We start from the raw sequence: 15309 nt of genomic DNA, 5'->3' as shown, positions 1-15309 counted from the left end.
GGTTGTTTAGCATAAAAATAGTTAATTAGTTTTTTAGAAATGATAGTGTATATCCAAATAATTATAAAAATGCATGAAAATTTAAATTGTAAAAAAAAAAAAAAAAAAATCAGAAATAGCAACTGTCAAACGAACAACAGGGATTGGTTTTACCGACTCACATCAATAGACGACCAACAAAACTAGTCACTGTAACTGGTTATCGGTCGCTGGTCGGAGTCGAAGTTACTGGCGAAGGAACAGGCTCTTCCTTAATTGGGCCAACATCCTTTTATTCCACTGTTTTGGGCTTAGAGACTAAATCATTAAGGCCCATAACTAACAATCTCCTCGATTCATTTTCTTCGATGACAAAACAGAACACAAATCCGACGACGGCAACTCCGGCCACCTCCACGTTTTCCGGAGACTTCTCGGGCAGCCTCCGCTTCTGAATCCGTTACCTACGAATCCTCTAGTGGCCTCGATTTACCCGACACGAAACCAGAATCGCCGTTGCTTCTCCCTATCTTGGTTTAATATGGCAAGATGATTGATTTGGTTAATGGAAGGAGTTGGTTCAACAACCTTATCTAAGTAATTTTCATCTATTTGGATTGTTTTAGTCTTGCATTTTGTACGGTGGCGTACCTCTTGCGTTTCACTTCTCTTAAGACTCTTCTGCGTCCTCTATCTTTCTCCGTCGCTGCCTCAGGTCCGATCCCCTGATTTTATGGATACTGATTTATATGCTTTTTATTTTATTTATTAATAAAGAGTATTGCTTTAGAAGAAACTCTCTTGGGTTTTTGTTTGATTTTATTTAGCAATGGAGAGTCATCATGCTTCTTGTAGCTTGGTTCTATGTGGCAAGTCCTCTGTGGAAACTGAGATAGCAAAGCGTCTCAAGAACAACAACAACTCGCTTAAACTCCCAGACAATACCAAAGTTTCACTCTTTTTAGAATCCGAGGCTAAGCATGTGGTCAAAGATGATGATGGTGATTCCTTCGATCTCTCACTCTTTATGAACTCCATTCTAACTCATCAGTTTGGGAGGTTTCTCATTTGGTCTCCCCGCTTGTCGTCCACTCACGATGTTGTTTCTCAGTAAGTGGCTCTGTTTAGTTTCCTCCCTTGTAAGGTTATTTACCTTTCCTGTATTAAAATCTGCGTTTTAGTTTCTTTCAGTAACTTCTCTGAGCTTCCAGTTGGTTCAGTTTGTGTCACTGATGTCCAGCTTAAAGGTCGAGGTAAGAGTTTTTTGGATTATTAGATAGTATTTTAGTAAGCAAGTAGAATTTAGATATGAAAACTTGAAACTATGTGTGGCAACTAACTGATGAATATGCAGGCAGAACTAAGAATGTATGGGAATCTCCAAAGGGTTGTCTTATGTATTCTTTTACTCTAGAAATGGAAGATGGTCGTGTCGTGCCTTTGGTACAGTATGTGGTATCTCTTGCTGTAACCGAAGCAGTGAATCATGTCTGTGACAAGAAAGTATGTTCTCGCAAATGTTGTGTTCTTGATCCATTGCATCAGATATTATTAGCTAATTTGAAGTTCATTAATATACAGGGTTTTCCGTACATTGATGTTAAAATTAAGTGGCCGAATGATCTCTACTTGAATGGCCTTAAGGTTGGAGGCATTTTGTGTACCTCGACTTATAGATCAAAGAAGTTTCATGTCAGTGTCGGTAATAAGCATTACTCTTTTTGAAGTTTACTTTGACTACTATAACAGAGTCGAAGCGTGCAGCTCGTAGTCTTGTTGCTTTGATTTGTTCTCCACTTGTAGATTAAAAGAAATTGACTGATCCTTCTCGCAGGTGTGGGATTGAATGTGGACAACGAGCAACCAACCACATGCTTAAATGCTGCACTAAAAGACATGTCTCCTGCGTCAAACTTGCTCAAAAGAGAAGAAATCCTTGGAGCTTTTTTTCATCAATTTGAAAAATTCTTTGATCTATTCATGGACCAAGGTAATGTTAAACCTTTGATCTCAGAGAGACTGCTTAAAGATTCAGTTAGCTGCTTGCTTCTTTACGAGCATCTTTGTCACTTTTGAAGTATCCTCCATAAAGTTATTTAGATGAGATGGGCGTCAGAGAAATAATTATATTTATCACATAATCAGTCTCCATTTTACAGGTTTTAAATCTCTCGAGGAGCTTTACTACAGAACATGGTTACACAGGTGACTTTCGATTGCATTTTTATGTCTGCTTTTCATTGAAGGGTTTCTGTTGTCTGAACCTGAAGGTCCTGAACTGATTATGATTGTATTCGTATCTCATTTTTGTCACTATCTGAGTTGAAAGGCTAATAATAAACTTGGTAAATTAGCATGTATTTTGGAAATGCTTTTCAACTGGGGGCTATACACTGTAACCATGTTTGCTTGGCTGAAACACTCTACCGTGTATGTGCAGTGAGCAAAGAGTGATTGTTGAAGAAAAAGTACAGGAACAAGTTGTTCAAAATGTTGTTACTATCCAGGTAGGATTCTTTTTTTTGCGTTGGTTATATACAATGCATGTCCATTCGCATCATCTGGGGAATACAGTCATTGTAATATGGTGCTTTTGATCCTTTTTGCATCTGTTTCTAATATTTTCAGGGTTTGACTTCTTCGGGATATTTGCTGGCTATTGGAGATGACAATCAAATGTATGAGCTTCACCCTGACGGCAACAGGTAAACTTTATTTAAGCAGTTGAATCTATAAATGGATAACAAAGTCACGGTACATGTTAAAGCTAATGTGGATTGTGTATTTTCAATTACAGTTTTGACTTTTTCAAAGGTCTGGTTCGAAGAAAAATATGATCCAAAATTTACTTGCTGCATCTTTGGTGGAAGTAGATAACAGTGTTTTAGAACCATGGACACAACTGATACTAGTTTCAATTTTCGAAAGCAAAGAAGTTGCAGTATTGTCCTTTATTCCCCCTGTATCCAAATAATCTCTTTATTCTCTATCATATATATATATATATATATATATATATATCCCTTTTTATTGCTGACTAAAAGACTCACTGTTCTAAACTGATGAATATAATATCTACACCAAAAACATAGCTAGCAAACAAGGAAGCTTTTCGTCTGATTCTATTTTCTTTGTGTTCAGTAGTAATAATATCAAAAATTGAACAAATGGATTTGATTAAAAAAAAAATGGTTAATCTCAAAAGACGAAGCTTTTAATTAATATAAAATATTATTGAAAAGAAAAACTGTGTATAGTATATACCATATGCTTTTTTTTGCACATGTTATAGATATCTATACATTGTTCTATATGTCAGTCAAATAATTAGGAAACTTCCGAAACTTACACTCGTAAATTGGCATTTTGCTAACCGAATAGCATGTGTAAATGTTGTCTTCATTCCGGTTAGCTGTCAAGAATAATGTTCCCAATCGCCAAGTATATTAGAATTTAGAAGACTCTATAATTCATTTTTTTTTCTTTTGCTATTTAGGAGATTCCACAAGAAAAAAAATATCCACTAACTATTTACTCTTTCCATTTTCATTATAAAAGTTGTTAAAACTAAAAAAAACACAAAAAATATTTATTTTTTATGAAGAAAGTAATATTAGATGATTCATATTCATTTTCGATTTCTTAAACCAATGTATACGATTCTAACTTAACCTAATATATATATTCACCAAAACAACCTAAGTATCCTAAATATCTTCCTAATGACATACAAACTTTTAATATATATATATATGTATATATATTTCGTTTGAAACAATTTAATTATTTTTTTCAAAAATGTATATGTACGTGGTCCAATATGCCCACTAAAAAAGGATCATGAGACATGACTCATGAGCGTGAGACCGTCTCCAAGTTGTTCGCCTCTGATGCTCTTCGTCTTCCAGCTCCCTTTCCCACTTTTATATTAATCCGTTATTCTTATTGTAAAATTACCAATCTCGATATGACTCAATAGCTAATAAAATTAACCCATACATTTCATACAACAAATATTACCAATACTACTACTGGTCATACTCTTCCATAAAAATTGAGATTTATGGATTAAATTTTGGATTAGTACTTTGCTAATACAAGAATTCATAATATGATACTTAAAATATTTTAAGATAATTTGACCATTTTTAGTTTTTACCAAACGAAAATTTTAAGTTTATCAGATGCTAATTTTTCCGTCAAAATTCAAATTTTAAATTTAATTCTACCAGCACTGTTTTAAATAAGTATATTAGATATCATATCATCAGTATATAAAATTATTACAAAACAATTAGGATTTTCTTGCCTAACAGTATGAATTATATAATAATAAAAAATACACTAGTATTCAATAGCAATAAATTATAGAAATTGTTACGTCTATTTTTTATATTCTTATTTAGTTACCTAATTCACTCGTTCCCTTGACTTAATCGATAATTATATATGGTAAACAAACAACTAAACATCAATCCAATAACTAACACTAATTGAAAAATTCCTTTAAATAATGAGATTAAAAAAGTCAATAATGAAACAATAATTACAATAATGCCATTTTCTGCTTAAATTATTTTAAGTAACTGTATCAAAAAAGCTGTTTTTGTTCTCTATCTCTCTCGTTCGCTTCGCTGCTCTCACACGCAAAAATAAATAATGGCTCACCTCTTCAGAGAGCTGTCTCTGGGTCACTCCAAGAGAGAGTCTACGCCACCGCCGCCGTCGTCACAATCGGCGACTTCACGCTCTTCTTCAATGTCTTCCGATCTACCTCCTTCACCACTCGGACAACTCGCTGTTCAGCTCTCCGATTCCGATCTCCGTCTCATTGCTTACGAGATCTTCGTCGCCGCATGTCGTAGCGCCACCGGGAAGCCTCTCTCATCGGCTGTTTCGGTCGCTGTTTCGAATCAGGATTCTCCCAATGGCTCTCCTGCTTCGCCGGCGATTCAGAGGTCTCTGACCTCAGCCGCCGCTAGTAAGATGAAGAAGGCTTTGGGGTTGAGGTCTTCTTCTTCGCTTTCGCCTGGATCTAATAATAAGAGTCCTGGCTCTGGTTCTGGTTCTGCTTCGGGTTCCAATGGTAAGTCGAAGCGTCCCACTACTGTCGGTGAGCTAATGCGGATCCAAATGCGAGTATCGGAGGCTGTTGATTCCCGTGTTCGTAGAGCTTTTCTTAGGATTGCTGCTAGTCAGGTTAGCTCAATTTCACTTCTCGCTGGATCTCTCTGATCCTAATTGAGCTTAATTTTGTCTTGGGTTGATCAAATTCTTACTTCACACCATTAAGGAGGATCTACTGTGCAGATGGATTAGTTCTGATTAGAGCTTGATTTTAGTTTAATTTCATGATCTTGTGTTATACATGACCCCATTGACTTATCTGGGATAGATCTTAAATTTTGGTACTATTGTGGATAAGAAAAATGTGTGTTGTGACAATTGCGTCTTAGTAATAACTGCTAGAGGCTGTGAAAGTTCTCGGCTTTAGTGAATGACTTGTTTGTTTGTTTGTCTGTTTTTGATTTCAGGTTGGAAGGAAGATTGAGTCGGTAGTTCTTCCATTAGAATTGTTACAGCAGTTAAAGTCTTCTGATTTTACGGATCAGCAAGAATACGATGCTTGGTTGAAGAGATCATTGAAGGTTCTTGAGGCAGGTCTTTTGTTGCATCCTCGCGTACCACTTGATAAGACGAATTCTTCTCAACGGTTGCGACAGATAATTCATGGTGCTTTAGATCGGCCGTTGGAGACTGGAAGGAACAACGAGCAAATGCAAAGTCTAAGATCAGCGGTCATGTCTCTTGCCACTAGATCTGATGGGTCTTTCTCTGACTCTTGTCACTGGGCTGATGGTTCTCCATTTAATCTCAGGCTCTATGAACTGCTTTTAGAAGCCTGCTTTGATTCTAATGACGCGACGTCCATGGTTGAGGAAGTTGATGACCTTATGGAACATATTAAGAAGACGTGGGTAATTCTTGGAATCAACCAGATGCTTCATAACCTCTGTTTTACGTGGCTTTTGTTTAGTCGCTATGTTGTAACTGGACAAGTTGAGATGGACTTGCTTCATGCTTGTGATTCTCAACTGGCTGAAGTTGCCAAAGATGCAAAGACTACAAAGGATCCTGAATACTCTCAAGTTTTGAGTTCTACACTTAGTGCAATATTAGGTTGGGCAGAGAAAAGGCTTCTTGCATACCATGACACCTTTGACCGGGGTAATGTTAATACCATGGAGGGAATTGTTTCTTTGGGTGTATCAGCTGCCAGGATATTAGTTGAAGATATATCGAATGAGTACCGTAGAAAAAGGAAAGGAGAAGTTGATGTAGCTCGTACCAGGATCGAGACATACATCAGGTCATCACTACGAACTTGTTTTGCTCAGGCAAGTATCTGCATTTTCTTGGGGGAATTCTTACCATCATTATGTTTTTTTTTTCTTTTTACTTACGACTGCTCCAACAATTATTCTAACTTATCTCTTTATGTGTGTCTTTCCATAGAGAATGGAGAAAGCAGATTCTAGCCGGAGAGCATCTAGGAACCAGAAAAATCCTCTTCCTGTTCTGGCCATTCTTGCGAAGGATATTGGTGAGCTAGCTGTTCAGGAAAAGCGAATGTTCAGTCCAATATTGAAGAGATGGCATCCATTTGCTGCAGGGGTTGCTGTGGCTACCCTCCATGTTTGTTATGGGAATGAGATTAAACAGTTTATATCCGGAATCTCTGAATTGACACCCGATGCTGTCCAGATATTAAGAGCTGCAGATAAGCTAGAGAAGGATCTGGTGCAAATAGCAGTAGAGGATTCTGTTGACAGTGATGATGGTGGCAAAGCAATTATCCGTGAAATGCCTCCCTTCGAGGCTGAGACAGTTATTGCTAATTTGGTCAAAGACTGGATCAAGGCAAGAATAGACAGACTTAAGGAATGGGTTGACAGGAATTTGCAGCAAGAGGTTAGTAAATCTGTCAGGAAGTTTGGTCTTAGAATTTGTTATCTTCAACTTTTAAGTTTTCTTTTATTTGGGGGTGATTAATGTTTTAAGGTTGAACCAAATTAACGCAAATTTTTGTTCAGGTTTGGAAACCGCTAGAGAACCAGGAAGGAGGATATGCTCAATCTGCTGCCGAAGTGTTGCGAATTACTGATGAAACTTTGGAAGCATTTTTTCAGCTTCCCATACCCATGCATCCTGCAGTATTACCTGATTTAATCATTGGTTTAGATAAATATCTTCAGTATTATGTCTCAAAGGCGAAATCTGGCTGCGGTAAGTGTGCACATGATTTGGAATATTTTTTTTTTCTATTTGATGGAAGAAGTCTACAACTCTTAATTTCTCACACTTTACATATGTATGCTGATGCTCAGGCTCTCGGACTACGTACATGCCCACAATGCCTGCACTCACCCGATGTACAACGGAGTCGAAGTTCCAATGGAAGAAGAAAGAAAAGACACCTACCTCTCAAAAGAGAGACTCTCAGGCTTCGGTTATGAACGGTGAGAACTCCTTTGGGGTCACACAGCTATGTGTTAGAATAAACAGCTTGCACAAAATTCGCAGTGAGCTCGACGTTGTGGAAAAGAGAGTGATCACACATCTGAGGAACTGTGAGTCAGCTCACACCGATGACTTTTCCAATGGCTTAGAAAAAAAGTTTGAGCTCACACCAGCGGCTTGCATCGAAGGCGTTCAACAGCTTTCTGAGTCTCTAGCTTACAAAGTTGTCTTCCATGACCTAAGCCACACATTATGGGATGGGTTATACATCGGTGACCTTTCATCTTCTAGAATCGATCCTTTCCTCAAGGAGCTCGAACAGAATTTGACAGTCATAGCAGAGACAGTACATGAAAGAGTGCGAACACGCATCATCACCGATATTATGAAAGCCTCGTTCGATGGATTCTTACTTGTCCTACTAGCTGGAGGACCCTCTAGGGCTTTTACAAGACAAGACTCCCAGATAATGGAAGAAGATTTCAAATCAATGAAAGATATGTTCTGGGCAAACGGAGATGGTCTAGCCATGGACCTGATTGATAAGTTCTCGACCACGGTCAGAGGCGTGCTTCCTTTGTTTAGTACAGACACAGACAGTTTAATAGAGAGGTTCAAGGGAACGACCCTCGAAGCTTACGGGTCTTCAGCTAAGTCGAGGCTTCCGTTGCCTCCAACTTCAGGCCAGTGGAATGGCATGGAGCCAAACACACTCTTACGTGTTTTGTGTTATCGTAATGATGAATCTGCCACGAGGTTTCTCAAAAAGACATATAATCTGCCTAAAAAGCTCTAGTGGACTTGGGACTGGTACTGCAACGTTTTAATAACCTCACAAGATGAAGTGTGTGTTCCACTTGCAGGATGGAGCATCCGAGATTTGTATATTGAGTTTCATTTCTTTTTTTTTAATGGTTTTTTGATACATTCTTATACGTATTATATATTTATTCATTTATATTCGTATGTTATTATTATTTTTGAAGAGTATACAAATAACTTATTCAATGTAGCTCCCATTGTATAATTCTTCACTTGTGTTAGTTTTCTGCTAAATTATTGTTTGTTCTCCTATGCCACCTCTTATTGTTTGTTCTCCCATTGTTTAATTCTTCACTTGTGTTAGTTTTCTTCTGCTAATAACATTTATTTTTGTTTTCTTGTCCTTTTGTTAGGTATTGTGGTTTTTCCGCCAAGAAAAGAAAATATATAAGATAATATCACATAACAGAATGAAATGTTGTGCAAATTGATGAAAGTAGAATTATGATTTCCCAAATTTCTGATATTCTCTTTTAAACTTCCGTTTGGATTCCAAAAATCAATCATGTAAAGAGGTTTTTTGTTGCTTAATAAATTGAACATTGAATTAAAAATAAAAATGCATATCAAGCAAATTGTTATACTTCACGTTCATTTGTTTAGCTGCACACACCAACAAAATCTCAGTATAAAAATTCAAATCATGTTATACGAAGATGGTTTGTTCATATCTATTGAATCTGATATAAATGAAAAAGCCATGATTAGTGTAATTTTGAAATGGACCAAGCTATTGAGAAAAGGGAAATAAAAAGGAACTTTTTTGACCGGAAAGGAAGTAAGGTCCAAAGGGGTTTTTGCATGGTCTCCAAGAAACGAGTATCATTGGTATCTTCGAGGCTTTTGACATTAGAACATGCTCCACTTAGTTGTTACGTCCCTCTCTACACTTATTCATGATTTACACAATGGTTTTAATCTCAAAGCAAACAACATCTTTGACAAAACAAAAAGCAAATGAAACCCAACAAGCATGATGAGTATAAACTTTATGAGAAAGGCTGATTTATGTTGTCGATCCGTGGTGTAAAAGGGGTCTATGTATAGTGATTTCGTAGCAATTCATCTTCTATCTGAATTTGTTCACCGGAAACATGATTTTTTTTCATTTTTTTTCATTTTTTTAACATGCATTGTTTTCTTAAACAATTTGTTTAAAAGAGTAAGATTAATCCAATAAAAAAAGATCTATAACGATGCATTTATATATTGCATTTTTTTACATGCTGGCAAGTGTGTAAAAGATTTTTAAAATATGACTATAATATTTATATTTGGTTAATGTTTTGATAACCAAGAAGTCCAAGATGTTATCTTTAAGACTGAGATCTCAAATTTTTGTGCAGGCATCGGGTGCTTCTGGCCGAGGTTGAGTAGCTTCAAGATGGATATTTTGACGTCACCACGTCGACACCTCAAATCTTCGGTTTCAAGGAAGACAAGAATTAGCTCTACTTGCATTAAAGGCGTCTTTTGTTCCTATTTAATTACCATGCTATTTTAGATTTCGGTTCTTCTATGTGGCTTAGTCCAAATATTGAACTAGAGAAACATTTGTTATGATTTTGAGTATATTTCTAAGATTAGTATATATTTTTGCAATTATAAAGAAAAAAAAAAACTCAATGTCTTTTTATTTTTTCGAATATAGAAACGTTTTTTTAGTTATATAGACCGTAGTTAACTAGTGTTATTAATTTGATTAAGGAAACTCTCTAGCTTGGTCCTTATTAGTTTGCTAATATATGGAAACATAATTACAAATGGATATGAACAAATCTCTCCTTTGAAGAAAAAGAGAAAAGAAAAGGTTTTTCGATCTTCTCATTCTCATTATTGCAAGCAAAAATAATTTTATATATAGACAAACATGCACATACAAAACATAAAAGAATTGTAGAAAGTAGAAAAAATTAAGAAGAGAAACCATGGAACAATGATAACTAATTTCAAAAACCACAGTGGGTGCAAGTGTTGGGTCCTTTTCGTATTGGCTATTCGTTTTGTTCCTTAATATCTTTTGACCACATTTTCGAAATTTCATGTTTTTAAGTACAATTTTATTAAAGTTATCCATTCAATCATCTCATTTAATTATCACTTGCAATTATTTTATCATTATGTCATAGTTGGTTCATAAAGATGACGAGGAAAGTAGTGCTATTGTAACTTATTCTTTAACACAAAGTATAATGGTTCCATTATGGTATAAACACGTCACGCAAGTCTCATTTTCACTTTATAAAAAAAGTCTCGTTTCCATAAATCTAATTTTATTCGATTTTTCCATACTAAATAGTAAAAATCATATATGGTTTTGTTAGAAATTTAGAACTACACTCCACTATGCACCTTCGACTAAGTCTAAGATTTTTAGAAAGGTTTTTTACTCCAGTAAAAATAATAAAATACAAATTTAAACATCATTTACCGCCATGATTAATTTACTAATGAAACATTTGGGAATTACCACTATTTTGGAGTTTGATTTGCTTTGTTAGCTTAATCAGATTAACGGATTACACTAACTGACAAATTTCGTCAAAAAATTTTAAAATTTTCGAAGTATTTCCTGTTACTTATATTGAAATTTTCCCATCATTAATCGGTTGAATATCTGTTGAATTTTCTGATAGAATCGTTTGCGTTGGAATTTTTGTTTGTTTTGCTTGTGTTTTGTTTTTGTAGTGAATTGGTCTACCCAAATATAAGGTTGTAATTTGTAAAGGCAAAAAAGAAGGTTTTATCTAATCCCAGACAAACCGGGTGGTGTTTCCTCAGATATTAATTGGACGGTACATGTCTTTGTAGTAAACTTGTAACATCAAAGTCTGATTTGAGTGACCTAACATGTAATTTATTGTCACATGCATATCACTTGTCAAATTGAATTAAGATACTACAATGTGTAATTTTTACTTGACTAGTTAAACATTTTAGAACAAATTCGTCAGTCCGATAAGTCCATGCTTTTTTTCTTGTTCACATCAAAGATATTCAGACCATTCTTATTTCAACTTAAATTATATATACTCGTTTACATTCCATAAGTAAACAATCAAGATAACATAAACAAAACCATCTTGATAGATAAAAAAACTACCAAAATTACTTAATAGATCACGAAGCGAAAATTGTCAGGCCAACAACCGTATCTTTGGAAAATATGAAATGCAAAAAGAACTTGACGAGGAGGTAGACTCTAATGCTTGTAAAACTTTCTTGATGCAGGGCCTCTCTTGTGGATCAATGGCCGTACAGTTCAAAGCTAAGCTCATGACATGGACAATGTCGCGCTGATGTACCGTTGTGTCGATAGATGAGTCGATCCACGTCTCAGTATTGCTATTCAAGTATGAATATCTAGCCCAGTTAACCAAACTTCCATTAACTTTAGATTCTATGTCCTCATCACCGGAAAAACTTTTACCGGTGAGGAGATGAAGGAGGAGGATTCCAAAACCATAGATTTCACTTTTACTTGTCATTTCCTTGTGCTCCCTCGTTTCTACGGTACAAAATCGAAAAATAAAAACTTTGATCAGAGGAAAAGAGAAATTACAAATATAAAAAAAATGAAAATATAAATAAAATCCCTTTTTCATGTAAAATGAAAACAACAATCATTTTTTAAAATCCATACTATTTTGGGATTACATAGTGGTGGACTTGAAAACCGAACCGCGCCATATGAAATTCAACGATCAGAAGTCGAACCCAATTTTGTTATAGAATTTTTTTTGTTTATATACAGTAAAAATAGATTGGCTTTTACTAAAACTCTATAAATATTTAATAATATATTGTATTTCTAAAATTAATATTTTATTCATAACCTATGGCCATGGGGTAAAAAAAAACTGAGCGAAACTAATAAATTTGGGCTCATTTATGTTTTCTATTTTCCAAAACGTGAAACCTCAAAAACGGAATGAGACGCTTATGATTAACCATTTGTGGGTCTTTTTTGGCGACAATGAAATATATGTTTTTTTTTTTTGGTTCGAACTTCGAAGAGATGTAACTATGTTTAACAAAGGAAAAAAAATGTAAGTGTACCTGGGGCTATGTAAGCAGCATCCATGCAAAGTAGGCCCGGAAGACCGAGACAAAGCCTTGGTTCATACTTGACGTCGATGACAATATTCTCCGGCGATAAATTACCGGCAACAACCGCCATTGAACACCGGCAATGTAAAAACCGAAGAGCTTCTGCGATACTTATCATAATCTTCCTTCGTCTTTCCCAACTCAAACCATTCAAAATCTGGCTTAGTCGTTCCCCTTCGACGTTTTCGTGTATCAAGTAGGCCACTTTTTCCGACCGGCACGTAGCAACTAACTTAAGTATGTTTTTGTGCTCAGAAATTTTCTTCATTTCCGACATCTCGGGAAGAGCATCATACTTCTTGACCTCCTTAACAACGAACTGCATGCCGTTTTTATCCGCAAAAACGTTTTCGTCCTTGAGAGATGATAGAATCGCCTTCACTGTATGCGACTTCATGAATCTTGAATCGAAGAATTGAATTTCCCACTTTGTACCATCTTCTTGTTCCACTTTCTTGACCACCAAAACGTTATGTTTTCTTTGAAAGACAGGAGCGATAAAGAAACCGCAGACAAGGACGGCCAAGAAAGCTACAAAAGTTGAAGTGACGACAAACCACCAACTCTTTGTGCTTCTCTTTCTTACAATCTTGCAAGGACGTAATCCGCTAGCGGTGTTTTCGCTGCAGAGATCGCTATTACCCGCGACCGCTGTTTCGTTTATGGCAAGAAAAGCTCCACTTGAAGGTAAGCTACCGTGCAGAAGATTATGAGAGATGTTGACTTGAACAAGAGACTCGATGTTCCCTAGATTCTTCGGAATCTCGCCAGATAATCGGTTGCAAGACAGATCAAGAACGCCTAGAACTGGGAATTCTGAGAAGCTAGAAGGGATCTCTCCGGTAAGATTGTTGTGGCTCAAATCAAGATTCACTAGATTCTTGCACGAAGACAAGTCGCTTGGGATCACTCCAGTGATCTCGTTGTCACTTAAATCCATATCCATAAGTTGAGGGAACTTCATCAGTCGTAGCGGAACCCTTCCAGAGATCTTGTTCCTTGATAAATCAAGCTTCTTGAGTCTTTTGCTTCTAGAAAGATCAGGTAAATCACCGGAGAAGTTGTTCCTGCTGAGGTTCAACATCTCAAGTTGTGGCATGTCCCATGTGCTGATATTACCTTGGAGGTTGTTGTTTGATAAGTCCAAGAAGTTAACAAGTTGTAACTTGGTGAAACCTCGAGGTAACTTGCCTGAGAAGCCATTGTTTTGAAGCCTCACGCGTTCTAAGATCGGGCACGTGCCTAAACTCGGTGGAATTTGGCCATCTAGAGAGTTGGAAAAGAGGATGAGCTTGGTGAGATGGCCAGATTCACAGAGGGTATCAGGGAGTTTTCCGGTGAGATTGTTGGTAGAAAGATCAAGAACAGTGAGGTTGCTATGTTTCCCAAGATTCGCTGGGATCCCGCCAGAAAAGTTGTTGGACCAAAGCTGAAGAACTTTAAGACGTGGCAAAGAAGTTACTCCTTCTGGAATTGTTCCGGTTAAGCTATTAGAGAAGAGATGGAGAATCTCCAAGCTTTTCATCTGAGCAACAAGCTCAGGGATCTCTCCGGAGAGCAAGTTATCGCTAAAGTCTAGAGAGATGAGGTTTTTGAGGGAGAAGATAGACAGTGGGATCTGACCGGAGAGCTTGTTTTGGTAGAGAAACATGTACTGAAGCTTCTTCAAGTCTCCTAGTGAAGGAGGTATCGGTCCAGAGAGATTGTTGTAGACGAGATCAAGGTGGTTGAGAGAGGATAAGCCACCGATTTGGTAAGGGATTGCACCGGAAAGATTGTTGTATCCCAGGTATATCCATTTCAAGTTGTTCATCTTCCATAACTCTGCCGGTATGCCTCCGGTTAACTGGTTTGAAGCCAATGTTAAGAACTCTAATCTCGAGAGGTTCCCAAGATAGGTCGGTACATGGCCCGTTAAGACGTTTCCGCCGAGATCGAGGACCCTAAGATTCGAGAAAAACCCGATGTCGTCATAGATCTCACCCGTGAGCATGTTGTTGGAAAGATCTAACGTGTAGAGGTTTGGAAGAAAGCCTCGAGGGATGGAGCCAGAGAAGTTGTTGTTGCTTAGGTTGAGGTAACGAAGAGAAGGAGACGAAGTGGTAAAGATGTCATGAGGGATTGGACCGGACAAGTTGTTGTTTGAGAGGTTGATAGCTCGAAGAAAAGGTAGCCGGAAAGTTGTGGAGTTAAGGATTTGACCGGAGATGTTCTTGGTGGAGAGATCGAGAGAGACAACACGAGAGAAGTTGTTGCAAACGATGCCGTTCCAAAGACACACATCATTAGTTGACCAAGAAGATAGGTGCCTTAGAGGGTCTTGAATTGAGGCTTTGAATGATAAGAGAAGCTCAAGTTCATTTGCGTGAAGGCAGGAGAAGTTCAGAAACAAGAAGAATAATGTGGTGATGAGATATGGAGGTTGATGATGATGATGAGAAGTAGACATTTTTGCTTTTGTTCTTTGGCTTTGGTCTATTATAACATGAGGTTATTGCATATGGATATATGCTCATGTGATGTGAGAGTGTTTCTCTTAAGGATTGTGATTTGCTTTGAACCTTAGCTGTAAAACAGAAGAATATATATATATATATATATATATATATATATATATATTTATATATCTAAAAGAGGGGATCAATGATGACCTTCGATTAGAAATATTAGAATAGTCTTATTTTCTTTTAAATTTTCTCATTTTTTCCTTCATATAAATAAATTTTAAGAGAGTTTCATAAGAAAGGCAGTGTGCATCATTCTTTGTACTAGATGGAAAAGGGATAAAAAGTGCTAGGATGGGCTACAAAAAGGGGAATATTACCAAAGTTTAAATTTTAAAATAGAAAGAAACAAAAAAAGGTGGCAAGCACATTG

General features: G+C 36.7%; 3 protein-coding genes across 4 annotated transcripts; 2 read left to right on the top strand and 1 right to left on the bottom strand.

The window, feature by feature from the left end:
- Nucleotides 1-331: 331 nt before the first annotated feature.
- On the top strand, nt 332-3022 carry LOC104752205 (biotin--protein ligase 1, chloroplastic). 2 transcript variants are annotated; one of them, XM_010474281.2, is made up of 10 exons: nt 332-694; nt 807-1089; nt 1171-1232; nt 1334-1482; nt 1561-1681; nt 1814-1969; nt 2139-2184; nt 2420-2486; nt 2608-2684; nt 2777-3022. In XM_010474281.2, the coding sequence occupies exons 2-10, from the start codon at nt 809-811 to the stop codon at nt 2814-2816; spliced, it is 999 nt and encodes a 332-aa protein (XP_010472583.1). In that variant the 5' UTR covers nt 332-694; nt 807-808; the 3' UTR covers nt 2817-3022. The 2 variants fall into 2 exon arrangements, with proteins under 2 accessions (XP_010472583.1, XP_010472585.1); XM_010474283.3 differs by having other exon boundaries at nt 347-694; nt 1161-1232.
- Nucleotides 3023-4542: 1520 nt separating this feature from the next.
- LOC104752206 (protein unc-13 homolog) lies at nt 4543-8574 on the top strand. The gene is made up of 5 exons (XM_087491616.1): nt 4543-5178; nt 5514-6377; nt 6496-6951; nt 7074-7266; nt 7368-8574. The coding sequence occupies exons 1-5, from the start codon at nt 4639-4641 to the stop codon at nt 8294-8296; spliced, it is 2982 nt and encodes a 993-aa protein (XP_087347742.1). The 5' UTR covers nt 4543-4638; the 3' UTR covers nt 8297-8574.
- A 2700-nt stretch (nt 8575-11274) lies between these two features.
- Nucleotides 11275-15015, bottom strand: LOC104752207 (leucine-rich repeat receptor-like serine/threonine-protein kinase SKM1). The gene is made up of 2 exons (XM_010474285.3): nt 12382-15015; nt 11275-11830 (listed from the first exon to the last, which is right to left on the bottom strand). The coding sequence occupies exons 1-2, from the start codon at nt 14879-14881 to the stop codon at nt 11460-11462; spliced, it is 2871 nt and encodes a 956-aa protein (XP_010472587.2). The 5' UTR covers nt 14882-15015; the 3' UTR covers nt 11275-11459.
- Nucleotides 15016-15309: the final 294 nt, after the last annotated feature.

This window comes from Camelina sativa, chromosome 16 (genome assembly GCF_030686135.1).
Source record: "Camelina sativa cultivar CO46 ecotype springtype chromosome 16, ASM3068613v1".
Lineage (NCBI taxonomy): Eukaryota > Viridiplantae > Streptophyta > Magnoliopsida > Brassicales > Brassicaceae > Camelina > Camelina sativa.
This window is presented reverse-complemented; position numbering and strand designations above follow the sequence as displayed.

Excerpts from the sequence above, each read along its gene's own strand:
- LOC104752205 (XM_010474281.2), top strand. The coding sequence starts at position 809 with ATGGAGAGTCATCATGCTTCTTGTAGCTTGGTTCTATGTGGCAAGTCC. Across the intron at positions 1,233-1,333 it reads TGTCCAGCTTAAAGGTCGAG|GCAGAACTAAGAATGTATGG; the intron begins GTAAGAGTTTTT and ends ATGAATATGCAG. Across the intron at positions 1,483-1,560 it reads ATCATGTCTGTGACAAGAAA|GGTTTTCCGTACATTGATGT; the intron begins GTATGTTCTCGC and ends ATTAATATACAG.
- LOC104752206 (XM_087491616.1), top strand. The coding sequence starts at position 4,639 with ATGGCTCACCTCTTCAGAGAGCTGTCTCTGGGTCACTCCAAGAGAGAG. Across the intron at positions 6,952-7,073 it reads ACAGGAATTTGCAGCAAGAG|GTTTGGAAACCGCTAGAGAA; the intron begins GTTAGTAAATCT and ends ATTTTTGTTCAG. Across the intron at positions 7,267-7,367 it reads AAAGGCGAAATCTGGCTGCG|GCTCTCGGACTACGTACATG; the intron begins GTAAGTGTGCAC and ends GCTGATGCTCAG.
- LOC104752207 (XM_010474285.3), bottom strand. The coding sequence starts at position 14,881 with ATGTCTACTTCTCATCATCATCATCAACCTCCATATCTCATCACCACA. Across the intron at positions 11,831-12,381 it reads TGCTGCTTACATAGCCCCAG|AAACGAGGGAGCACAAGGAA; the intron begins GTACACTTACAT and ends TTTGTACCGTAG.